At 42.6% G+C, this 27,820-nt stretch overlaps 1 protein-coding gene across 1 annotated transcript in view; it reads left to right on the top strand.

Annotated features, from left to right (window-relative positions):
• The window catches only part of ADAM9 (ADAM metallopeptidase domain 9), a 106,318-nt gene that overhangs the window by 70,051 nt on the left and 8,447 nt on the right, over positions 1 to 27,820 (top strand). The window contains exons 12-21 of the mRNA XM_077262261.1: positions 1,027 to 1,198; positions 2,186 to 2,278; positions 2,647 to 2,842; positions 11,531 to 11,636; positions 11,917 to 12,100; positions 12,216 to 12,296; positions 12,794 to 12,899; positions 20,956 to 21,091; positions 25,517 to 25,799; positions 25,943 to 26,010. Coding sequence (XP_077118376.1) covers positions 1,027 to 1,198; positions 2,186 to 2,278; positions 2,647 to 2,842; positions 11,531 to 11,636; positions 11,917 to 12,100; positions 12,216 to 12,296; positions 12,794 to 12,899; positions 20,956 to 21,091; positions 25,517 to 25,799; positions 25,943 to 26,010 — 1,425 coding nt within the window. The remainder of the gene's footprint in view (positions 1 to 1,026; positions 1,199 to 2,185; positions 2,279 to 2,646; positions 2,843 to 11,530; positions 11,637 to 11,916; positions 12,101 to 12,215; positions 12,297 to 12,793; positions 12,900 to 20,955; positions 21,092 to 25,516; positions 25,800 to 25,942; positions 26,011 to 27,820) is intronic.

Raw genomic sequence — 27,820 nt, 5'->3', positions numbered from 1 at the left:
AGTCCTTACGCCCCTTTAAGGACTCTCCTGTCTTGCATCTAGGACCTGCTAGGGTTACACTGGGTGCCATGTGTTGCCATATTTCTTCTGTAGCCACCACTGCTGGAAATACGAGCTGTCAGCCGGCATTAGCAGTGGTCTAAAGGGGTTGTCCGGCCTTGGAGAACTCTATGTGACTGCAGACTTGTGAATCCTCATAGCGCTTGCAATGCACACTGTCAGGATTCGCCAGGGACGGTGGGCACGTGATCGCAAGTATGTGCTTTGCATACACATGCCAATTAGATGGACGCATCTAGTATGTAAATCCCATACTTGTGGTCACCTGTCCGCCAGCTCCCGGCATCGGAGAATCCTCACAGCTCGCACTGTGCGCACTGGGAAGATTCACAAGTCTGCAGACAACTGGAGTTTTTTTTTTATTATTGATGGCCTATCGTTAGGATGACTTACAATGAAATGAATACAGGGCTGATCTGCAGTACCCGGTCACGGGCGCTACAGTCTTGACAGATCTGCCATTTTCAGCAACTTTTCGAGAACTTGCTGCCCAACGCCTGTAACAGCTGATTGACGGAAGTGCCGGGTGTGGTAACTCCACCAATCAAATATGGATGGCCTATACTAGGGCATCAATAAAAAAGTAGTGTAGAATATTAACTTCAATGTTCGCAGTTATAGAAGCTTCGGGGGGGCCGTGTCCAAAAGGTAAACTTTCCTGCCCTACTAGTCAATGGTCTATATTGCAGAGCAGGAAGCGACCAACAAGGGTCCGGCTCCTCCATGCATTATAGGCACAGCCCATTGATTTACATGGGAATTGTGTAATGCCTCATCTCTCCTATGGAGGCGCTGCAGGGGATTTCAACAATTCCTCCCCTGTTCACTTACAGAAATTAGCTGTGAGGCCCATCGGCCCTCGCTGGATGGTGGTTCTGGGCTGCTATAGGTGGGGGGTCCTGTAGGTAGATGGACTATTTACCTGTATGGCATTATTACTTGCGGTTCTATTCTTCCTCTCGGCAGAGATTCTAAGAACTTCAGCAGCTGCAGCGAGGACGACTTTGAGAAGTTAATTCTGAACAAAGGTGGAACTTGCCTCCTGAATGTGCCCAGGCCGGACGAGTCCTATACCGCCCCCTTCTGCGGAAACAGACTGGTGGACCCAGGAGAGGAGTGCGACTGTGGAAACGAAAAGGTGAACTGATTTTAAAAGGAACGTGTTGTCTAGATTTTTTTTTTGGGTATGTTTTTATCCTCTGATTTATTTATTTTTTTCATTTTTTTTTGGTATTTTTATGTTGTTTTCTGTACATTATTATAAGGGCGGCCATCTTGCCCGAATAAATGCTCTGCTCCGTTTACAGCAGTCACACGGGCTGTAAGAAACTATAGTTTTGAGAGGTATAATTGATTTCTTAAAGCTTGTTTATGGGCCTGCTCTGTGACCTGTGCAGAGATCACCGTGCAGAGAGGGTGGAGGAGGTGAGCTGTGACACCACCTCTTGTGAACGTGCTCTTGATGCCTTTCATTGTAATCCTGTCTGTGATGATAATGAGATTACAGCTCAGATGTGATCTCCACAGAACAGGAAGTATCTTTGTATTACGAGATTCATCTCCCACAATGAAAACTGTAAGATTTCAGGATTGTTTTTAAATATATGGGGATGTGGAAAATCAAAAATGACATCAATAAAAGGCAAAAAAAAATAAAAATGTAACATAAAAACTTTAATTAAACGGTAGGATATTTTACCTTTAAGAGCAAACAAGTCTACCCATCAATCTAAAGTTCACATTAAAGACTGCCTCCTAGTGGTCAAGTAGCAGAACAACTATTTTTACAAGTAGTAAAGTAGAGGACATCATCAGTTTAAACAAACAAAAAAAGTTTAGTTAAAACTAGAAAAACTTCTAAACTGTTTGGATGGAGCAGGGCAGTTTTTTTTATGGTGAGATCTTGATGTGGCGTTCTTGGTTTTACTCTGGATTTTTATTAAAAAGTCTATGAATAATCCTCCGTTGTGTGGACGTTCATTCCGTAAGTGGATTTAGCCCTGGTGGGCTTGAGTGCATGTAAACCTGTGATATCTGACCTTTTGATGGAAAGTTCTGATTTCTCTACTTGTATCTGTTGTGGATGACTAATCGCTTTTTTTTTTGTATTTTGGGGGCTTTCTAGGAATGTGAGAAGGACCCCTGTTGCCAACCTGGAAAATGCAAGCTGCGTTCAGGAGCTGAATGTGCAAACGGTGCCTGCTGCCAAAACTGCCGGGTAAGAGGGGGACATTATACAGTACATACAGTACATGACCAGTGCTAGTACCCCCATCAGTCAGCTCTTAAAGGGGTTGTCCATCAATAGAAGAGAATTTCTCTAATTCCATGGAATGCTTCAGGGGGCCATACAGGGTCAGTCAGCTCTTAAAGGGGTTGTCCATCAATAGAAGAGAATTTCTCTAATTCCATGGAATGCGGCAGGGGGCCATACTTGTCTCCTGTAGCAATCCTTCAATGTAGTAAATTCAGCAGCCCTATGTAAGTACATAAGTACATGGCCCCACTGTGTAATATATGAAGTGTGGACCAGAAGTCAAACTTTTACCAAGTTTTTTATAACATTATCTGTGAATTTCTCCCCAGTTTTCCCCCGGTGGTACCGTGTGCCGAGCTGTCACCAATGAATGCGACCTCCCCGAATATTGCAATGGCTCTTCTCCTTACTGCCAACCTGATGTCTTCATCCAGAACGGAAACCCCTGCCAAAATACCAAAGCCTACTGCTACAACGGTGTCTGCCAGTACTACGACGCCCAGTGCCAAAGAATCTTCGGACCGAGTAAGATCAAGGAATATCTGTAATAAAGTCTGACTTGGCGCTTCCTGAGAATTATTTAGGTCCCGGCCTAGCAGCCGTGGTGTAAAAAAAGCAATTGTCATTGATTTGGCTGTTAGGCATACAGCCGGCGTAATAAGTATCGAACACGTCAACAATTTTCAAAATAAATATATTTCTATAGGTGCTATTGACATGAAATTCTCACCAGATCTCGGTAACAATCCATCCAATCCACACAGGCAAAGAACTCAAACCGTAGGTGTCCATAAATTATGTGTAATAATGAGAAATCTGCGCTGCCAGTGGTGCATGTAGTAAGGTTAAACGGCATTTTTTATTAGATCAACGCGTTTTGAAGCACACTTTCCGCTTCCTCAGGATAAACCACAGAAATTATTTTATCCAGAGTAAGAAGCAAGTGCGCGTCGAAACATGTTGATATAATAAAAGCCGCAATTAAACTTCTTACGTTTTTTCACTGCTGCCTGCACCACTGACAGCGCGGATTCAATTCAGCCTTCTCCAGTTACATTTGGTATCTTTTCTATGGATCTCCATAAGCCATTTTCTTCAGCTGATAAAGGGGTTGTGATTTTTGTAACTCTCCAAGGTGGGCCCATTTTTGCTTTTATTGCTTATATAACCCGGATAAGACCTCTTTGCGCTCATATTCTTTCCAGTTTTTCCTCATTATCGTAAAAATGAGAAATTACATATTGAAAAAGTATTGAACACATGAAGAAAGAGAGATGCAAAAAGTCATGTAAAGTCATTATGCCAGATGAAATCTATCGGTAATTAAAAAGCAATTCTGCCACTTATTGAAAAATATCAGCTGGTTCAACAGATGGCCTTTAAAAACTTGTCTCATTGCCAAGGTGCCACACAAGAAACATCTCATGATGGGTAAAACCAGTGAGCTGTCTCAAGACCTTCGCAACCTTATTGCTGCAAAACATATTGATGGCACTGGTTACAGAAGAATTTCTAAACTACTGAAGGTTCCAGGGAGCATTGTTGGAGCCATAATCTAGAAGTGGAAAGAACATCATTTCACCATAAATCGGCCAAGACCAGGTTCTACCCGCAAGGTTTCAGACAGAGGAGTGAAAAGAATTATCAGAAGAGTTGTCCAAGAGCCAAGGACCACATGTGGAGAGCTACAGAATGACCTGGAATCAGCAGGTACAATTACTTCAAAGAAAACTAAGTAATGAAGAAAAAAGCTCACCTCCAGCTCCTGGGATAAAATTATTCAAAAATATCTTTAAAATTCCATTAAGGATTCCGGGACACAAACATCAGACAGATGAAAGAGTGACGCGTTTTGATCAACACAGTGTATCTTTGTCAAAGCTCTAACATTACTAACCACAAAAGGTATATATACCTCATGCCACCAATCAAAATTCTAAAGCAAATCACATGATATATGCAAATTGTGACTGAAAGGTCCTAAAGCAATTATAAAAACCACAATACAAACATCAAAATAGCATGAAACATATAAATAATATCGAAAAGCAATTTTGAATAAATATCCCCAGTTAGCAAACAACAGAGTTAATAGTGGAACATTATCTCATTACTTTTGTTGAAGCAGTTGGGGAGTCTAGTGCCGAGGTAATAAATCCAAAAGGCTTCACATGTAAGAAGCCGGCGCTGCAAATCACCTCCCCGAGGCATAGAATAAACCCTTTCAATGCCATACGCACAAAAAGTAGCTGTGTTCCTGGCATGGCTATCTACAAAATGTCTAGCTATATATGAGATATTTCTACCGCCACTAGATAATTCAGAAATATCTAGTAAATGTTCAGAAATTTGGCGTTTTAGCTTTCTGGTAGTGCACCCTATGTAAGATTTACAACATGCGGTACAATCAATTTTATATACCACGTAGGTGGAATTACAATTAATGAAACTTTTTATATGAAATTGTTTTGTATTGTCATAATTATTGAATATTTTAACACCAATAGCATGCCCACACGTAGTGCAACCTAATCTACCACATTTATAAAAGCCGGTACAACTAAGCCATGTTCTATTTCTGCTAGCCGAAGAAAAAAAGCTAGGAGAAATAATATTTCCGATAGTGGGCGCTCTTCTAGCTACTACATTACAGCCGGACTGAAGGATTTTATTTAGGGCAGGATCCTCTCCCAAAATAGGTAGATATTTATTATTAATTCGCTTGATTTCACAAAATTGAGGACTATATTAGAAGCTTAAAAAAGGCTTATGTTGGAAAACCTTTCCATTCCTCCTTCTGGCCCTGCTGTTAGATGAACTTATCAAGTCAGAACGATATTCAACAACAATATTCCGCGCCCTGTTCAGACTCCAATCAGGATAATTGCATTTTTTTTAGTCTGCGTGCACAACAAGCAAATTCCTCCTCCAATTTATTAACATCACTGCAATTGCGTTTTGTACGGATAAATTCTCCCACTGGAATAGATCTGATCGTGTGCCTGGGGTGACTGCTGGATGCATGTAAAATTGTATTTCTAGAAAACGGCTTGACAAAAGTTTTAGTCGAAATTATTTCCCCAGGGATACCATATAACTCCAAGTCCAAAAAAGAAATCAAACATGAATCAGTAACATGCGTGAATTTCAGATTAAATTCATTTGCGTTAATATAAAAAGTCTGGTATGGTAGACACATCGCCACTCCAAATGATGAGGGTATCGTCGATGTATCTACCATACCAGAGAATCTGCGACAAAAACGGATTGGATTCCACATATAAATAATTATACTCCCAAAATGATATGACAAGGTTTGCCAAAGATGGTGAGAATTTGGCACCCATGGCCACACCAGCTCGTTGTAAAAAAAAAAACCTTCCATCAAAAGAAAAATAATTGTGGATCAATAAAAAAGAAGTAACCTGCAAAATATATTCCCTCAGATCACAAGAATAATCACTAAACTTAGTTAAATGGAACTCCAATGCCTGTAATGCCACTGAATGAGGAATACTAGAATACAATGAGACCACATCGCAACTAAGCCAGGAAAACAGTGACAACCATTGTTTCTCAGACAAATTTTCCAATACATCCTTTGAATCCTGGATGTACCCAGGAATTCTATGCACTAAAGGTTATAATAGTGAATCAACCCACTCTCACACATGCTCATTGATTGAGCCTATGCCCGACACAATCGGTCTCAAAGGAGGAAAAGTGTCACATTTGTGAATCTTTGGCAAGCCGTGCATGATAGGCAAAACAGGGCATTTGACCTCCAAAAATTCAGCCTGTTTTTTACTCAAAACATTCAAAGAAAAACCATCTGAAATCAGCTTATTCATTTCCATTTGGAACGCCCCTGTGGGATTACGTTGCAACTCCTCATAAGTTTCACAATCAGACAGTAGCTCCAAAATCTTGTTTTTGTAATCATCAGAATTCATAATTACCACTACACCACCCTTGTCTGACAATCTTAATCACTATGTCAGGCATCTTTTCGATTTCTTCCAAAGCCAATCGATCTGTACGGGATAAATTGGAAGAATACAAAGCGTTGGTGTCTTTCAATACTTTTAGATCCCTTTCTACCAGCTCCTGAAATTTATCCATACAACTAGATCTTGAGTTCAAAGGATAAAAAAATGGATTTTTTATTTTCAAAGTCTGGGATTGGGAAATCGATTCTCCAGTCTCTTGGTTATTCATATCCAGTTCCTGTAGCGCAAGAAGAGCCAACTGTTCCTGAAAGTCTTTTAGTCTGAATTCATTGAAAATTACATCTTCATTCACATCATGTGGTTGCTCCTGATCCGATAAAAAATGTTTTCTGATGGTCAAATTGCGAATGAACTTATTTACATCTAGGATCGTGGAAAAAAGATTAAAGTTCTGATCCGGTACAAAATTGAGACCCAATGACAAAATTCTTAAAGGGAACCTGTCACCATGTTTTTGGAAGATGGGATAAAAATAGCGTTAAATAGGGGCAGAGGTGGGCGTTACATTAGAGTGTTTGTTATGCGTTTATTACCCACCTAAGTTGCCGAAATACCTTTGCAAAGTCTCCGTTTTCGCCTGTCAATCAGGCTAGTCTGGTCAGATGGGCGTTGTCTTCCCCCAGATTTTGCGTAGTTTTCCGTTGGTGGCGTAGTGGTGTGCGCATGCCCAAGGTCCCGAATCCTCTGCCAGGGGATTTCAAAGAGCGCGGTGTCCGTTATTGCATTGGTGATCGGTGGGCGCGGCCATCTTCCTTTGGCCGCGCGTGCGCAGAAGCGGCGCTCTGCTGGCCGCGGCATCAGGAAAATGGCCGCGGGATGCCGCGCGTGCGCAGATGGATATCGCGGCGGCCATTTTCCTGAAGCCGCGGCCAGCAGAGCGCCGCGGCAAGCAGAGCGCCGCTTCTGCGCACGCGCGGCCAAAGGAAGATGGCCGCGCCCACCGATCACCAATGCAATAACGGACACCGCGCTCTTTGAAATCCCCTGGCAGAGGATTCGGGACCTTGGGCATGCGCACACCACTACGCCACCAACGGAAAACTAAACAAGATCTGGGGGAAGACAACGCCCATCTGACCAGACTAGCCTGATTGACAGGCGAAAACGGAGACTTTGCAAAGGTATTTCGGCAACTTAGGTGGGTAATAAACGCATAACAAACACTCTAATGTAACGCCCACCTCTGCCCCTATTTAACGCTATTTTTATCCCATCTTCCAAAAACGTGGTGACAGGTTCCCTTTAATTGTGTCTGTGAAAAAAACCCTGTTAGATAAATTCAAAACATTACTAACAGTATTAGTGTTATCACAATTCACTTGTGACGGGCGGTTTTTTGAGTTTTTATTGTGTTTCCTCCTGCCCCGCCTTTTACGTTTTTTGATTGGCGGTAAGAACGTGTTCTGATGGAGTAACTTGATTCCCCTCCTGAGTAAACTAAGTAATGCACTCAATCTCCATGGCGTATATGCACACTCACAACACAATACTCCATTTCTGAACAAAATGCATGTTTAAGCGCATTTAGACAAGCCTCTGACATACTGGGGGAATATAAAGTGGTCTGATGAGACCAAACTTGAACTCTTTGGATGGTATAATACACACCATGCTTGGCGGCCAAAAGGCACTACATATCATGCCCAAAACACCATACCAACAGTGAAGTTTGGAGGTGGAAACATCATAGCATGGGCTGTTTTTCAGCATACGGCACTGGCAAACGTCATGTAATTGAAGGAAGAATGAATGGACGAATGTACCAAGACATTCTTGATAAAAATATGCTAACTTCTAACAGCATGATAAAAATGAAGCAAGGGTGGACATTTCAGCCAGCCAATAATACCAAACACACAGCCAAGGATACTCGCATTTTGTTTCAGATTAATAAAATAAAGCTGCTAGAATGTCCAAGCCGATCACCGGACCTGAATCCAATAGAAAATGTATGGAAGGAACTAAAGCTCAGAGTTCATAGAAGGAGCCCATGGGACCTCCAGGATGTGAAGTGTGTGTGGAAGAATGGGCCAAAATCACCCCTGAGCAATGCCAGCAAGTAGTTTCTCCATACAGGAGGCATCTTGAAGCTGTCATCATCAACAAAGACTTTTGTAAGAAGTATTAAATGAATTTCAGTAAACGAGTTCAGTACTTTTCCCTGTGTCATTTCTCATTATTACACACAATTTTAAGTTATGGACATCTATTGTTTGATTTCTTTGCCTGTGTTACCGTCATCTGGTGAGAACTTCATGACCATAGCACCATTACAAATATATTTGCTTAGAAAATTGGTGACGTGTTCAATACTTATTTCACCTGCTGTGTGTGTGTACATATTAGGTCAGCTGCAACTGCCCACCGCGCCAAAGAACTGGGCACACCAAAGCCAACTCAAAGGAGCTCCCTGGCATGGCATTTCTTCAGGTCATGTGCTGACGACAAGAGACTGGTGATTTGTACGTTGTGCCATCAGAGCCTGAAGCGAGGCTTAAATGTTCTGAACCTAAGCACCACCTGCATGACGAGGCATCTGAATTCCAAGCACGAGGTGCAGTGGAGTACACACCTGAAAAACCAGGATCAGACGCTCCTCCTTCTCACTCTTCTGCTGCGGTCTCTGCCTCTTCCAATCAACAGGGCCACCTGGCTTACCGCAAAGAGAGGATGTAACCGCATCATCGCCACCACCAGCAGTGTCACCGAGCATCTCCACACCGTCCCTGAAAGCATTCAGCTGTCCATTACCCAAACACTGGAAAGAAAGAGAAAGTACACCATGGTCCTAAGTGACAGCATTTCAAAATTCTTGACTTTTGAAATGCTACTATTCCGGCTGGTGGAGATGGACAGTTTTAAAAAACTGTTGTCAGTTGCTGTCCTGCAGTACGTGGTTCCCAGCCACCACTACTTTTCCCCGAGGGCTATACCTCCCCTGCACATAAATGTTACAGACAAAATCAGGTGTACACTGGGCAACTCCCATCAGTGGCAAGGTCCACATAACTACCGATACCAGTAATCAGATACCAGAACACAGATGGTCCAGTAAGCCTGGGCAGTGACGTTATATCTCCCTAACTGACATGTTTCACTGAAGGCATCACAGACCCACTGCCATGCTTCACCGTAGCGATCACCAAGCTACTGTCATGCTACAGTGTAGGCATCACCCAGCCACCATCATGTTTCACAATATACATCACCGAGCCACCACCATGCTTCAATGTAGGCATCACTGAGCCACCGCAATGCTGCTTTGTAGGTATCAGTGAGCCACCGCCATGCCTACTTGTAGATACCACCGTGCGACCAACATTTTTCACTGTAAGCCTCATTGAGCCACCACCCTGCTTTACTGTAGGCATCACGGAGCCACAGTCATGTTTCACTGTATCACCAAAGTTCCCATTTTGTTTTATCACTCAGAAGAAAATCCCAAAACTTTTGTGGATTATTTACATGGGCTTGAGAATTTTCTTTTTTTGTGCTTTTGAGTCAGTAGAGGTGACATCTTTGACCTCGGACATGGAGACCTTCAGCATTTAGTATGCTTCTTACTGGTCAAACTAATATCTTGATGCCTGCTGCCACCACATCTCATCTTGCTGCATCTTTTCAAAAAAATCAGTACTGGCAAATATGCTTTCTTAACCTATGACCCCATTGAGAATTAGTTTATGTAAATAACTAGCTGTTTCCAGCCAGCTAACGCTCGGCATGCTCATTGCTATCTAATTAACGCTCCTGGTGATTAAACTAAAGTAAATAATGACAACATTCAATAGCGCTTACACAGGTGGTAAATTAACTTAAAATGAAGTTAATAACAATAATTGTGGTTGTGTGGTGGGGGCGGGATTATGTGCAGTGATGTGAGGGGCGGGATTATGTGTGGTAATGTGGTGGGGGCGGGATTATGTGCAGTGATGTGGGGGGCGGGATTATGTGTGGTGATGTGGTGGGGGGCGGGATTATGTGTGGAGATGTGGGGGCGGAGCTACTGTGCAGGGGGTGGGATTAGCGAGTAATCACGATGCCTCTTATATATATATAGATTGTTTTAGTGAATTACAATACAGGCTACATTTTAAAGACCTGTTAGTGAGGGGTCTATATCTAGTGAGGCATTGTCCCTTTTAGGTTTATTTGTATATTATGTTTGCAGCAGGTCATAACAGCCAGAAGGTCTGTACTAAGTACTAAAGACTCTTGTTATAGAGGGGTGAAACACTCTGTGACTGTAGTAGTTAGTAAAAGTGGCATTTTGTGCTAAATTTGGAGAAAACATTTATTGTATTAGATGGGTAGAACCACTTACCAATTTATCAATGAACAAGCAAAACTCTTGTTCGTCGGGTGAAACAATCTTTTAGTTTACCCAAAAGATCATCGTTCTTGGTAGCTCTTCGCCCTGTGTAAACAGTTGAGGACAATAGCAGTCTATATGTGCGCTGAATGATCTTTTATGGATCGTTAGTGCGCCTCCGAAGTGCGGTCTAAATGTACAGTGAAATGTAGCAACATTTCGGGTAGTGTACCCTTCATCAGGCTCTAGAGAGAATCAATAAGACCACCCTCAGTAGTGATAGGAAGTAAACCTGACTGCACCATTATTCTTCGAGAATGGAAAGCCATTGAGCTGAAGGAAGGGATCCAGTTTTGGCAGTGGTACTCCCCAAAAGGAGACCCTATAATATAATGTATAGAAAGAGCTGCAGTGTATATTTATGGCGGTCAGACTTGCTTCCCATCATTACTGATTCTCCCTTAAGCCTGATGAAGGGTACGTTACCCGAAATGACGACACATTTTACTGTATACTTCATTCAAACCATTGGGTATGAATTATGGATATGAGAAAAATAAAAAGCACTTCTAGCTTTTTTGTGCCTTTTGGTGTACGAGTCCTCCAACTAATGACTAAATGTTCCTGAATCTAGACATGATTTCATTGAGGCCAGTGATTGGATGAAGTGATCATATGTCTTTGAGTCTGAATGCTTGCTAAAATCTTCCCATTTGTGCATTGCCATTCTTAAGTTCTGACATTTATGCTGGGACTTGTAGTTTTGCAAAAGCTAAGACGTTTACAGGTTGAACAAAAATTCCCCATAGGAGTGTCTGTCCAGTCCTAGGTTCAGTGGCCCTGCTAAGGCCATTGTATCTTTCTGATATGTGAATATGAATCTCTGTTTAGATGCAAAGTCAGCGGCTCCTATATGTTTCCAAAATGTAAACTCCAAAGGTGACCGATTTGGGAACTGTGGTTATCAAGGCACTGCATACAAAGCATGTGAATCAAGGTAAGTCACAACGTTTGCCCTAGTTAGTTCACATTTGGATCTTTTTTTCTGTACTGTATAATTTATTGTAATCTCTATTGCTATTTCTATATGGATTTTTCCATTTCTGCATCCCCTTATAATATGCCATTTATGGTATGGGCAGTATGTAGGGGCCACTCAATATGGAGGAATCAGCCCATCCTTGTATTAAATAATCAAAAACTCTGTAGTTGGTTTGTTGTCATGTGTACTATAACATCTCTTCTGGTTCTTTGCTTTATTTTGTGGTTCTCCCCAGGAATGCAATGTGTGGAAAGTTACAATGTGAAAATGTGAACTCCATGCCTATCTTTGGCATTGCGCCCTCAATCATTCAAACCCCGGTCCAGGATATAATATGCTGGGGAGTGGATTTCCAGCTTGGTTCTGATGTTCCAGATCCAGCTATGGTCAATGAGGGCACCAAGTGTGCAGAAGGCAAAGTAAGAATTACCAAATCAACTATATTGATTATTCTATACTGTTTTCCAGGAAGTAATTTTTTCTGTGTTTTTGATTTATGAATCATAAAGGATTTACATTGTCTCTTCGCATTAGGTCTGCAAGGGCTTCCAGTGTGTTGATTCAGCAGCCCTGGGTTATGATTGTGATGTTCAAAATAAATGTGGCGGTAATGGGGTGAGTAATGGTACCTCTTACCTTTTTTTTATTTGCTCATTACTGCCCACGTACTTTACTATTGTCTTGCTCATTACCAACTTTGGTCTAATAAAGTATTTTTATGCATCCTTCAATCCTGCTTTGTTGTGCAATATATCGGGGGTGTATGTTGGACCCATTACGGTCTCCTTTATTTCTTTTGTAAAGTTTAAAATTAAGTTAGCATTTTGGCCTACATTTTTGGGATTTTCCCAAATTTAAAATATCAATTTGGTATGTGGTCTCAGATTACAACAAAGCCAAGAAATAGTTCAAATAACTTTGTCTCAAGTAGTGCATCAAAATCTACTGGAGTTTTGCAAACCTCTTACTGTTCTCCAGCTCTCAAAACTAAAAAGTGATTTTTTTTTTTCACATGACGTTGTCATAGATTGAGGTTTCATGATTAGACAGTCTGCTTCTCTGTTGAACATTGTTAAGCTGTTATACTGGTTGATTTTATGTTTATTTTGTAGGTGTGTAACAGCAATAAGAACTGCCACTGTAATGATGGCTGGGCCTATCCAGACTGCAAAAATAAGGGTTATGGTGGAAGTGTTGACAGTGGCCCTACGTATAATGGTATGATAATGATAACTTGTAGTGAAGAGGGTAGGGAATCTTTGCGGGTGAATAATATAATAATATCATGTTGGGAATTGGTGTATTATTTTTTTTTAAAATTCGTTTATTAATTGCAGAATAATAAATCATACACAGATTTGCATTTGCGTTCATCATTATCCATTATAACATGAAATACAGATAATTGTTATGCATTGTCACATCTGAAATATTACAAAAGTAACAAATGGTGCATGTTAATTATTGGTATCTTATTCTGTAACCTTACCTACATTAACTACTAATAAAACATAAAACACCGCCAAAAAGGAGAGTTTCGTATAAATTCCACCTTGTAAGTAATGCCTCTAGAGCCACGAGCCCCACTTCTTACATGTATATTAAATTGTTACGACTTATAGAGTATGATAGGAGGAGTTCCATCTCCCCCATATTTTCTCAAATTTATCTGGACAACCTCTATTCCAATACAACGTCCGCTCGTACGGGATAATTGAATTAACCAAATCAACCCATACTCTAAGAGATGGACAAGAACCACCCATCCACCGCAGCGCCAGTACCTTTCGCGCCATAAACAGCGCCTCCCGCAGAAAAATCCCAGTACAATGATCCCATGTTTCCGCATCCCACACCCCAAATAAACAAGCCAATGGCTCGAGTGGGACAGGAATCGACAATACGGATGTCAATAATGTCGTCACCTCCTTCCAATAATGAAAAATAACAGGACATTTCCAAATCATATGAATAAAATCCGCATTACTGGAATGACACCTCAAACAATCTGACGAAGAGAGACGACCCATTTTAAAAAGACGAATCGGGGTCAAATAGGATTGGTATATAATGTACAATTGAGTCATCCTATTATTAATTGACGGGGAAACTTTAGTTGGGGATTCCAGAATATCGTCCCATTCTTCCCCCAGTGTATCTGGAAGAAGCCCCTCCCATTTCCCCTTGATAGAGTTTATAACAGACTCCCCGCCCATGGATAATAGATAGGTGTATAAAGAGGAAATAAGTCCTTGAGGACCTTGTGAGTTGAGAATTCCTATTAATGGTAAGGATGAAATAGCACGACCATTACCCATATTCCGTATGTGCGATTGAAAGGCTGATCTTAGTTGCAGATAGCGGAAAAATTGAGACCTCGGGATATTATAAGTATTTTGTAATTGTTCAAAGGAGATAAAAATCCCCTGGTTATGTATATTACCCACCGAGAAAACACCATGTGATATCCAAAATTCTGTGGACGGGTGGCCCAATAATTCCAGAAAATAACTGTTGTTCCACAATGGCATTTCCGTTGCTATGTCAACAAATTTAATTATTTTTTTAATTTGCCTCCATATTAATCGTGCCAATCAGAGCAGAGGTAGCAGACGAGGAACACCAACCCTCTCCAGCTCCAAAAATTCCAGTGGACAAACAATTCGGGCTGAATAAAGCAAATGGCTCTCAGAGTTGGGGAGAGAGTTATTGGGCATCCATTTATTTATCATTTTAGCCTGCCCGGCAAGATAATATAGGTAGAAGTCCGGCAAGGCCGCCCCACCCCCCTGCTTGGGTCTCTGTAGAGTGGATAGCTTAAGTTTAGGCCTAGTCTTTCCCCATACGAAGGATGAAGTAAGGGAGTTTAGAGTCGCAAAGAAAGATTTAGGTATTGGGACAGCACTATGTTGAAAGCAGTAACTTAATTTGATCAGATTTATACGGCCAGCCACAGAGAGTGGGAGCCTATCCCAGGTAGCAAATTTGGATTTAACCAAATCTAATAATGGGTAAATATTAAGTTGTAAATCGAGTTGACTACGTTGAGACATATGTATTCCCAAATATTTGAAACTGGAAACGATGGGCAACAACGAGAGACTCTCGAGGCATGATGTTGGGGTATGAGAGAGAGGCATCAGGGCAGATTTATCCCAATTTATATAAAGACCAGAGTATTTGCTGAATTTATCTATCATCGTTATTAGTTTTGGTAGTGTATCCTCTGTTTGATCGATAAACACCACCATGTCATCAGCATAAAGACCAATAGTGTCCACTCGATCTGCAATGTGTATCACTTTAATATCTATAGAGGACCTCATCCGTATTGCCAAGACCTCTATAGCCAGGGCAAATAGAGCCGGGGAAAGAGGGCATCCCTGACGAGTTCCCCTATGCAGAGAAAAGGGTTCAGATATAGAGCCATTCACAACCATACGCGCCCTGGGTTTCGCATATAATGTACCTATCCCCCTCAGAAATTTGTCTCCAAAACCGTACCTCCGTAAACATGCAGATAGGAAGGACCACTCAAGGGAATCGAAAGCCTTAGCCGCATCCAACGATGCCAATGCCCACTTATTATCTGACTCCAGAGAGCTATATTGGATGACCGACTGTACCCGCCTGATATTGATGGAAGTACTTTTCCCCGGCATAAAACCAGTCTGGTCCGGGTGTATAAGATCTAATATAATCGTATTCAGCCTGGTAGCCAGAATTTTAGTAAAGATTTTATAATCCACATTCACTAAAGATATTGGTCAATACGATCCACAATCTAGAGGATCCTTCCCCTCCTTCCTGAGCACAATAATGTTGGCATCATAAAACTTTTCAGGCACTGACTCTCCCCTCCATATTCCTCTGAGTACTTTCAATAGCAGAGGCGCTAACTTATCTCGGTATTTCCTATATAATTGAATGGGAAACCCATCAGGTCCCGGGCTTTCCCGGTAGCCATATCCGCTATAGCATGTTCCACCTCCTCCAAAGTAAACTCAGCCTCCATGAAGGCTTGTTGGGATGGGCTCAGTGAGGGGAACGTTATGTCTGATAAGTAGTCCAAACATTCAAATACATCAAGACCGCTGCTAAATTTGTATAATGAGTTATAATAATCGTGAAAACACTGGAGTATCTCGGCAGTAGAGGACACTAATGAGCCATCAGGTATACGGATCTGTAATATTGTGTTGGAGGTGTTGTGTTGGCGTACTAAGAAAGCCAGGCGTGTACTGGCCTGATTCCCCAGTTCAAAGTAGGACTGACGGGTGAAGAATAATTTGCGTTTCGACTTAGTGTCTGCATGTTGGGTATACAACCTCTGGGAAGTAAGCCATTCAACTCTGTTACTACTAGTCTGATCAGCTATATATGTGGCCTCTGAGTCCTTCAGTCGCCGCTCTATCTCATCATCCTCCCTCGCCGTTACTCTTTTGATGTAAGAAATTGTAGAGGACAAACACCCCCTCAAGTATGCCTTCAGGGTATCCCAAAATAAACCAAGGTTCTGGGGTTCCGGATGTGTTAAAATAAAACAGTTTAACTGGTCAATCGTCCTGTCGCTAGAGTCTATTAATTTCAGCCAGAAGGGGTTCAATTTCCAGGATCTATTGTTATTGGGCTGCCCGTATTTAAGTTTAAGAATAATCGGACTATGGTCCGAGATTCCCCTATTGCCGTGTTCAATACTATCCACCCAAAGTGCCAAGCTACTGGACCCAAATATGTAGTCTATACGAGATAAGGATTGCTTAGTAGACGAGTGGCAGGTATATCCCCTAACCTCCGGGTGGCCCATTCTCCACAAGTCTAGCCAACCGCTGCCGTCCATAAACAGTGCCAGTTGAGAAGGGGTCTGAGGTAAAGATTCCCCAGGTGTTGCGTCATCCAGTCTCAATCTATCCATGGAATGATTCATGACTAGATTAAAGTCACCCATACAAATAACATTAGCATCTGGATATTTTAAGGAGAAGCCCAGTGCCATACGGAGAACCGACATGTTGGCAGGGGGAGGGTTATAAACACACAATATCACATATTCACGCGAGTTGATAAATGCATGCACAAAGACAAAGCGGCCCTCAGGATCTCGCCGTGCCTCCTTGGCCTCCCATCTAACCTCCTTGTGTATCAGCAGAGAGACCCCCCTTGAGTAGCTGGTATGGAATGCATGAGACCACTGCACCCACGGTTTTTGCATACATCGAACCGTATCTCTAATTAGGTGTGTCTCCATCAATGCCACGCATGTAAAGTAAGCTGCGGAGACACCATCACGTGTTTCTCAACGCAAGCAATGAATAGCCAGGCCTTTCTCCGGGAAGGAACAACCACGGGAAGGGCAGCATCCAATAAAGGAGGGGCAAAAACCCCGAAACAGCTGTTTGTGGATGGATACCATGCTTGGCATAGGTGGTCTTCCTTTATTGGATATTCTCCTTTATTGGATGCTGCCCTTCCCGTGGTTGTTCCTTCCCGGAGAAAGGCCTGGCTATTCATTGCTTGCGTTGAGAAACACGTGATGGTGTCTCCGCAGCTTACTTTACATGCGTTTGCATATTTCCCATAAGGGATGGGGGCAGTGTTCTGGATCACTGCGTTGAGAAACACGTGATGGTGTCTCCGCAGTGTTGGATGTTTGGTCTCCCCGAGGTCATTCATCTGTTCCTTCATAGCCTTTCACCAGGCACTGCTCCTAATAGCCAGTTTCCTACTCCACACTGATGAGGGGCAAAAACCCCGAAACAGCTGTTTGTGGATGGATACCATGCTTGGCATAGGTGGTCTTCCTTTATTGGATATTCTCCTTTATTGGATGCTGCCCTTCCCGTGGTTGTTCCTTCCCGGAGAAAGGCCTGGCTATTCATTGCTTGCGTTGAGAAACACGTGATGGTGTCTCCGCAGCTTACTTTACATGCGTTTGCATATTTCCCATAAGGGATGGGGGCAGTGTTCTGGATCACTGCGTTGAGAAACACGTGATGGTGTCTCCGCAGTGTTGGATGTTTGGTCTCCCCGAGGTCATTCATCTGTTCCTCCATCAATGCCACAACATGAGGGTGATATCTTTTGATTTGTGAAAATACTTTGATTTTCTTCCGAGGAGTTTTAATACCCCATATGTTCCAGGTCATACATATAATTTCAGACCCCATGTTTGTATTTACAGGGAAGATTAATGCGTATCATTGTTACTTGGGCGCGGTTCAGAGACAACACACAGAGCAAGGTGTTAATATTGGCGGTAACCATATACATCAAACAAACAAAACTAGTACATAAAACCAAACCCAGCAAAACTTGAACAATGGAGGAGCATATTCCAATACTCCTACAGTCAGATAGAAAAGGGGATACCCTCACTGAATTCAGTGTCCGGTATTGTTGACATCTTTCGCACCCAGACAAAAAGCTCCATTTATATTGCCGTTAAACAAAGAATCCAGATTAGGAGTCTTTCACATTAGACCCCCTGTGTGACCACAACCATTCGGCCACTTCCGCTGGGTCTGTAAAGAATAAAGAGGAGCCCTCATGGACAATACGGAGCCGGGCCGGATAGAGCATGGAGTAGATGATATTTTTATCTCTGAGTTGTTTCTTGATATCTATGAATCGTGCCCGTTGCTTTTGGAGTTCCATGGAAAAGTCTGGAAAAATCGAGATGGTAGCATTGTTGAATTTAATGAGGCCCTTCTGCCGTGCCAGACGAAGAACAGCATCTCTGTCTCTACAATTGAGGAGACGTGCCAGAAAAGGTCGAGGTGGCGTTCCAGGGGGGAGAGGTTTCGTTGGGACTCTATGGGCCCTCTCCACCGAGAAGGTTGAAGAGAATCCGTCCCCCAGGGAGGTCTTAAACCAGTCTTCCAGAAATTGCTCGGGCTGCTGACCCTCCGAACGCTCCGGGAGACCAATAATCCTAATATTATTGCGGCGTAATCTGTTTTCCAAATCATCTGCCTTTTGCTTCCAAGCATTTACGGAACCAGCAGCCTTTTTCAGTGTAGCCTCCATGGGTGTGATAGTATCCTCTATGTGAGACACTCTGGTTTCAACCTCCGAAATACGCCCGCTCATAGCTTGCATATCATGTCGCAGACGGCCCACTTCAGTATGTACATCCTCTATTTTTTCCGTAAGAGATGATCTAGTGAGGGAGATAGCCTGCATTAACTGCTCGGATGCCTGTTTAAGAGTCAGTTCATCTTGTTCTCCCTCTTCGTTGCTATCAGAGGGACGGCCTTTGCGCTAAGATGGTGCAGAACTGTTTCTAAAGGTACCTTCACACGAAGCGACGCTGCAGCGATAGCGACAACGATGCCGATCGCTGCAGCGTCGCTGTTTGGTCGCTGGAGAGCTGTCACACAGACCGCTCTCCAGCGACCAACGATGCCGAGGTCCCCGGGTAACCAGGGTAAACATCGGGTTGCTAAGCGCAGGGCCGCGCATAGTAACCCGATGTTTACCCTGGTTACCAGCGTAAAAGTAAAAATAACAAACACTACATACTCACCTGCGCGTCCCCCGGCGTCCGCTTCCTGTACTGTGTGAGCGCCGACCCTAACAGCAGAGCGGTGACGTCACCGCTGTGCTTTTACTTTCACTTTAGGGCCGGCGCTCAGTCAGAGCAGGAAGCGGACGGCAGGGGACGCGCAGGTGAGCATGTACTGTTTGTTTTTTTTACTTTTACGCTGGTAACCAGGGTAAACATCGGGTTACTAAGCGCGGCCCTGCGCTTAGTAACCCGATATTTACCCTGGTTACCAGCGTAAAACATCGCTGGTATCGTTGCTTTTGGTGTCAAACCTGACGATACACGCCGATCTGACGACCAAATAAAGTTCTGAACTTTATTCAACGACCAGCGATATCACAGCGGGATCCAGATCGCTGCTGCGTGTCAAACTCAACGATATCGCTATCCAGGACGCTGCAACGTCACGGATCGTTGTCGTTCTCGTTGTAAAGTCGTTTCGTGTGAAGGTACCTTTAGAGTGCGAACATTATCAGGAGGATCATCCCTGGCGAACTTATTTAGCTTATCAGCAGCCCCTGCTCCTTTAGAGTGTTGCATGGCAGGCAGGTGAAACGACCCCACAAAGCAATTCCAGTTATAGTTATGAATAAGCTGAGCTCCAACTTCCAGGTCTCTTATAGTTAAACACTGGACTGTGTTCCAAGGGACCACTAGACAGGCGGCTAGAGAGATGATGAGATTTATAAAGATAGTCACTTTAATATTTGCCTGAGCCCTGTGCAGCTGAGCAGTCTCACAGTTTCCACAGGGGGGAGCAGCAGGGAGGGGGTTAATCCCTCTAATATTATGGCGCTGGCAAATGAGGTGTTTATTTGACAGGGGGGGCGCAGGGCCCAATTTTTAAGGGCACACACCGCACCACCCTTTATTTCCTCAGTTATGTGCTCACCCCTCCAGCACCGCAGATATGGTAAACAGCGTCGCTTCCCTTGCTGTTAGGGCGCGCGCTGTGTCAGTGACCGCTGCTCCCTGCATGTGGCGCCGTCTATCTCAGTCTTCCTGGCTCCTGCGCCCAAGCACTTCACAGCACTCACCGCTGTGGCCCGATCACCGCCGCCTCCAAGGAGGAAGAAGCCCAGCTCCAGCAGAAGACGGTGTCGCGTTCTGTGTCCTGAGGCGCGCTCACCGAAAATGGCCGCCGCTGCACATGGAGCCCCTCGGCTATTCCGACCTCCACTGCTCCCGACGTCCCGGACCTCCACAGCAGTTGCCCGGATGGCTCACAAGGCTCCCGAAGGTGTGGGGTTCCGTTCTCTGACGGTACCACCCGGCAATTGAAGGTATAAACGGCAGGATAGGCTCAGGATATAAGGAGCTCCTGTTAGATGCGTCCTTCTTCTTCGGCTACATAGCCATGCCCCCCGGAATTGGTGTATTATTGATTTCCATTATGCCCACTACACAGCCCTGCATACCGCTCCCCATCTTTTTAATCAGGCATATCTTAAATGATAGATATGCAGTTTCAATCTGACTATATTCTTAAGTTGCATCTACACTTATGAGGCCAAAAATGAGCCTTGACCACTAATGTCGTCCTGAGGCCTGAAGTTATAATATCAATTAGTAGACACTGAAACAGGAATCCCCTGTATTGAAATGAATTGATACTCCTAAGTTTCTAACTTTCTCCTTTCCCAGCGCAGGTTCAATAACAAGTATCTTTCTAGACTTCGTTTCTGACAACACGCTGATATTTCATTTTTCTTTATTTGGACACTACAGATAAAGACACTTCTCTAAGAGATGGGCTTCTTATTTTCTTCTTCTTGGTCGTACCCCTCTTGGCTCTTGGAGCATTTGTATTTTTCCGAAGAAATGAATTGAAGAGGAAATTTTGTGGAAGAAGACGATCACACGGGTAAGTGACCAAAATAAAAAAATCAAAGCAAATCCTTGATTGCCTTGACCTTACCAATGGAATATACACTTACTGCCATTGCTGTGTCATCAGGCCTATTGTTTAATCCCTTCATGACCAGAGGTATTTCCGTTTTTGTGTTTTCGTTTTTTGCTCCCCTTCTTCCCAGAGCCATAACTTTTTTATTTTTCCATCAATGTGGCCATGCGAGGGCTTGTTTTTTTGCGGGACAAGTTGTACTTTTGAACAACACCATTGGTTTTAACATATTGTGTACTGGAATCAGAAAAAAATTCTGCCACCTGGCAGCGCTCATAGCAATCCGGCTATGACAGCCATGGAGGTCTGCTGGAAACCTCTGGTTGTCATGCCAAGCCATCGGTGACCCGCGATCACGTGACGGGGTCACCGATGGGTGGGATTTCCAGCGCACTTCCAGTAAGCGCGAGTTAAATGCCACTGTCAGAGATTGACAGCGGCGTGGGTGGATCGCGATTCCACACACGGCTGTTGGAGGCACATGTCATCTGTTCAAAACAGCTGACATGTGCAGGGAAATATGTGGGCTCAGCGCCGGAGCTGAGCCCACATATTTAAAGGGGTTAAAGCATGTCTTGATGATAAATGTACATTAAAATTTTTATATAGATAGATATTTTTCTTTTTCTCTTTTTTTTTTTTATCTATTAAAACAAATAAATCTTGCAAATTTCATGCTGGCACTGTAGCTATTCTAGAATCATTCTTCAGATTCTTTTAGTAAGGGCCCCTTCACACTGTGCAATCAAAGTCTGAACGAGCGTTCGATTTGTGACGTTTATCCGTCCTCGTTCCGAGGTTGCAAAGTGTGACATGGCGTTACGATTTGCGACGCAGCCCAGCATCGTACGATGTGAAAGAAAGAGCAGAACTTTCTTTCGTCGTAAATGTCTCGCTGTGGCGGTCGAAATCGTAGTATGTGACGGCGGTCATACGAGCTCGTAATGCGACTACGTGGGTTGGGCTTCCGCATACCTGTCTCCTGATTGGGCGTGACGTTTTAGCACGCCCATGCTGGTAATACGTCACGCTCGGAGTCGTAGGACTATGGCGGTGTGAAGGGTAGCGTACGATTGCGACGCGTGACGTTCACATCGCAACTACGTCAGAAAAAGCGTTAACATCGTAGAGTGTGACCGCTGGCTACGAGCTCGTACTGCGATGTCGAATATGACGCAAATGCGTCGTAATCGTAGCAGAATCGACCAGTGTGAAGGGGCCCTTACTCTACATGTACATCAGCATTAGTAAACAAACTCAGATCTTATCTTCTGTATTGACACACATAATGATTGTGTGCAAAGGTCATTGTGCTTGAAGCAGAAGGAAGTGAGCTGTGACATCAGGTATTGTTAATGAAGGATCATATGTTATTAATTGTATGTAGACATGTGTCACTGTACTCCTGCCTGTGATGATAAGGAGATACTTGAAAGTCTTCTTTACAGAACAGAAAGTATGAATGTAAAATATACCTGGAGGCCAGTGTGAAAATTGCAAGATTTCTAAAAACATTTTTTACACAGATTCTAATATGAAAAAAGCCAAAATAAAAAAAAAAAAAATTTACTACAAAAGAAAAATAAATCGATAGGTGATTTTCTAACAGTACATTCCCTTCAACCTTATTTTGTCTGGTACGGCAGCTCAACTCCGTTTATATGAAGTGTGTGAAGTGGACGAGGACGATGATGTATCCAATACTGCACTGAATGAGCACTTCTGTGGCCTCCAGGGAGTTCCCACATTTTAAGCCTGATTTAAAACTGCTGTTTTTGACTGCGTATATCCTATATATACAGTCATGGCCAAAAAAACACTGTTGGCACCCTTGAAATTGTTGCAGAAAAATGAAGTATTTCTCCCAGGAATTTATTGCAATTACACATGTTTTGTTATACGTATATTTTATTTCCTTTGTATGTATTAGAACAACACAAAAAAACAAAGAAAACATGCAAATTGGACATAATTTCACACAAAACTCCAAAAATGGGCTGGTCAAACTTGTTAGCACCCTCAACTTATTTGGTTGCACATCCTTTTGGAATAAAGAACAGCAATCAATTGCTTCCTATAACCATCAACAACCTTCTTATAACTCTCAACTAAAATTTTGGACCACTCTTCATTTGCAAACTGCTCCAGGGCTCTCATATTTGAAGGTGCCTTCTCCCAGCAGCAATTTTAAGATCTCTCCACAGGTGATCAATGGGAACATCTTTGAACCTCCACCATATTAGACTGTGGGTACTGTGTTCTTTTCTTTATAGGCCTCATTCTTTTATTTTGGCAAACAGTAGAATGATCTGCTTTACCAAAAAGCTCTATCTTGGTCTCATCTGTACACAAGACATATTTTCCAAGAAGGATTTTGGCTTACTCACTTATATTTTGGTAAACTGTAGTCAAGCTTTTTATGTTTCTGTGTGGTCTTCCTGGGTCTCCTGCCATAGCGTTTCATTTCATTCAAATGTGGACGGATAGTTTGCACTGATGCACCCTGAGCCTACAGAACAGTCTGAATTTGTTTGGAACTAGATTGGGGCTGCTTATCCACCAGCTGTACTATCCTGCTTTGAATCCTTTCATCAATTTTTCTCTGTCATCCAGGGAGATTAGCTACAGTGCAGTGGGATGTAAACTTCTTGATAAGTTGCGCATCGTGAACAAAGGAACATCAAGATCTCTGGAGATAGATTTGTAACATGAGATTGATATTGCTCAACAATTTTGGTTCTCAAGTCCTCACAGTTCTCTTTTTATTATCCATGCTTCGTGTGGCACACACAGACACACAGTGCAAAGATGGAGTCAACTTATTTCCTTTTTATCTGGTTTCAGGTGTGATTTTCATATTGCCCACCACTGTTACTTGCCACCGGTGAGTTTGAACGAGCATCACATGTTTGAAACAAAGTTGTTTACCCACAATTTTGAAAAGGTGTTGCCCCCTATTTTGTCCTGCCCAACTTGGCGTTTTGTTTGAAATTATGACCAATTTGTCTTTTTTTCCTCTTTTTTTTTTTTATGTTGCTCCAATATACACAAAGGAAATAAACATGTGTATAACAAAACATGTATAATTGCCATCATTTTCTGAGAGAAATACTTCTTTTTCTGGAACAATTTCAAGGGTGCCAGCACTTTCGTCCTTGATTATACTAAAGAGATTACATATCTTTCAGACATTTTAGACTTTAAGCCTTTTACTTTCTTCCTGCTCAGAGACAGAGAGGAAATAATTGATAAAAAAAATTACTAAAATTATTTGACGGCTTTACTGAAGCTCATTGTACACAATTTGTATGTCTGAAGAGGTAACTTTTACTAATCGTTCTGTGCGTATAGAAAGTGAGGGCGACTTTCTCTAATCAGGCTATTAACGAACCGCCAAACAGCTTTAATGTAGACGATCTGCGGTTGTTCGCGTCCACAGATCCTGTAGTGTGAACTGAACTGTAAGCTTTGAAGGGAAGTCCTCATCAGGCCATGTTCACAAAAAAGCATGGTTTTGCTGCGTTTGTCAGGATCCCAAAGTTTAGCTTTGCTTCCACCACAGAGCCATGAACGCAGGTTACCAATGCAAGACCTATGTGAAACCATTTTTGGAAAAAGTGCAATTTGATCAAATTATTTAGTGGAAAAATATTATGCCTGAAAAAATAGTGACTATTCTGAAGAAATAAGTTCATGAGTTCATGAAAAAATACACAATTACAAATGTAATAGCAGGGAGTGAATTGGTCTTACCTAAAACATGGACAGAGAATTGAGTTTGTAGGACACGGTTTACTTTTACACTTTGGTCAGCCACAGGCATTGTTCAATTTCACACCTTGGTCGACCAATGTTTGCTTTTCACACATCACTAATTTAAACTGTACTAATCCCGACCGCCATTCTCAACTGCCATAAACACCAAGATGTTATAGTTTAAACTGGGGAAAAACACAAAAATAAATGGGTTTCAAATACTGCTGTACCTGCTTTTTTTCACTAAAAACTGCAGAAAAACTTGATGCCTATGCAGCAGTTTTCCAAATCTGTCAGGAAAATAAAACCAATGTGTGCGTATGAGATTTCTAAATTCTCATCGGCTTCGCTGGTACTGTAAACCGCAGCTTAATATTAGCATTAAAAAACACAGCAAAAATGCAAGGTGTGAACATAGTCTAAAGGTATCATACATGAGGATCTAAGAGCACCATGAAGCCTTCATTTTTCACTTGCGGATGAAGTTTCTATTGTATCCTCCTTAGTTACAATGATCTGACATTATGAATCTTAAACCAAATGTCGAGGAGTAGATACTTGTGTAATGGGGTGTTTATTGGAAACAGGAGTGCTGATTCTTACATTACAAATTTATTTGATCGTCAACAGGACAGCTCAAGAAGTTAACAGAGAGGTACCCAAGAATGTCCCTGGCAGAAGCGGTCCAAGTGCAGGAGAACCAAGAAATGCTCCAAACAATGTGCCAGGTAGAGGTGGTCCCGCCGCAAGTGCTCCAAGAAACGCCTCACAAATGCAAGCAGCCAGAGTGCCCCCTCATTCCAGACCCCAGAGAAATGTACCACCCAATGCCAGTCCGGCCACTAATGCACCTCCCAGGAATGTGCCACCTATGGGACCCAATAGAAATATTCCTCCATCTTACTATGAAAGTGTAAGTTCCATGAATAAGTTACAAAGATGTCCTACTGAAGGATCCATAAAACCTGAGCTGAGTTTGCCTAGGGTTGATTGTAAAATACATTTTCCAGTTATTGAAGCTATGTTTCCGATAAAGCTTTCATTCTGTGTTCACAGTCCAATAATCCGAATAACGTCGCTGTTCCAACGTACGCAGTAAGGCAGCCTCAATATACACCGTCTAGGTAAGCCACTAATAGGGGGGGTGCTAAAGGAAATTTTAAAGAAGCGCTGTAGCAGGTTTTTTCACATATATAATGCCTTAATCCAATCAATAGTCTCATTGTTAAATTAATTTCATCCTAGCTCTGTTAGATCTATACAGTTTTCCATCATGAGTATAGGAAGATGGGTCATGTGAACTTCAGTCTGACAACCAGTCCAGTGTATGCGCCTATGTGTAGACAGGAAGTCAGTGTCTAACTGGAAGACAACAGGATGGCAACATCATCTATCATATCCCTCCCGGTATCTCTCAGACTCCACTTATCCCCCCAAAAAATGTATCCTTCCTTGTCCCCATGCAGTGAAAGAGTATACAAAGATGAGACTTTGCTGTATACATTACATGTAATACACTGAGACTGTTGTATACACACAGGATGCACAGAGACAGACTGCTGTATAAATCATATAGAATACACGGAGACTGCTGTATATATCATATAGAATACACGTAGACTGCTGTATATATCATATAGAATACACGGAGACTGCTGTATAAATCATATAGAATACACGGAGACTGCTGTATAAATCATATAGAATACACGGAGACTGCTGTATAAATCATATAGAATACACGGAGACTGCTGTATATATCATATAGAATACACGGAGACTGCTGTATATATCATATAGGATACACGGAGACTGCTGTATATATCATATAGAATACACTGAGACTGTTGTATACACACAGGATGCACAGAGACAGACTGCTGTATAAATCATATAGAATACACGGAGGCTGCTGTATACAGGTCCTTCTCAAAAAATTAGCATATAGTGTTAAATTTCATTATTTACCATAATGTAATGATTACAATTAAACTTTCATATATTATAGATTCATTATCCACCAACTGAAATTTGTCAGGTCTTTTATTGTTTTAATACTGATGATTTTGGCCTACAACTCCTGATAACCCAAAAAACCTGTCTCAATAAATTAGCATATCAAGAAAAGGTTCTCTAAATGACCTATTACCCTAATCTTCTGAATCAACTAATTAACTCTAAACACATGCAAAAGATACCTGAGGCTTTTAAAAACTCCCTGCCTGGTTCATTACTCAAAACCCCCATCATGGGTAAGACTAGCGACCTGACAGATGTCAAGAAGGCCATCATTGACACCCTCAAGCAAGAGGGTAAGACCCAGAAAGAAATTTCTCAACAAATAGGCTGTTCCCAGAGTGCTGTATCAAGGCACCTCAATGGTAAGTCTGTTGGAAGGAAACAATGTGGCAGAAAACGCTGTACAACGAGAAGAGGTGACCGGACCCTGAGGAAGATTGTGGAGAAGGACCGATTCCAGACCTTGGGGAACCTGAGGAAGCAGTGGACTGAGTCTGGTGTGGAAACATCCAGAGCCACCGTGCACAGGCGTGTGCAGGAAATGGGCTACAGGTGCCGCATTCCCCAGGTAAAGCCACTTTTGAACCATAAACAGCGGCAGAAGCGCCTGACCTGGGCTACAGAGAAGCAGCACTGGACTGTTGCTAAGTGGTCCCAAGTACTTTTTTCTGATGAAAGCAAATTTTGCATGTCATTCGGAAATCAAGGTGCCAGAGTCTGGAGGAAGACTGGGGAAAAGGAAATGCCAAAATGCCTGAAGTCCAGTGTCAAGTACCCACAGTCAGTGATGGTGTGGGGTGCCATGTCAGCTGCTGGTGTTGGTCCACTGTGTTTCATCAAGGGCAGGGTCAATGCAGCTAGCTATCAGGAGATTTTGGAGCACTTCATGCTTCCATCGGCTGAAATGCTTTATGG

This window comes from Ranitomeya variabilis, chromosome 5 (assembly GCF_051348905.1).
Source record: "Ranitomeya variabilis isolate aRanVar5 chromosome 5, aRanVar5.hap1, whole genome shotgun sequence".
Lineage (NCBI taxonomy): Eukaryota > Metazoa > Chordata > Amphibia > Anura > Dendrobatidae > Ranitomeya > Ranitomeya variabilis.
Note: the sequence above shows the minus strand (reverse complement) of the source record. Positions and strands in the feature narration are given on the sequence as shown.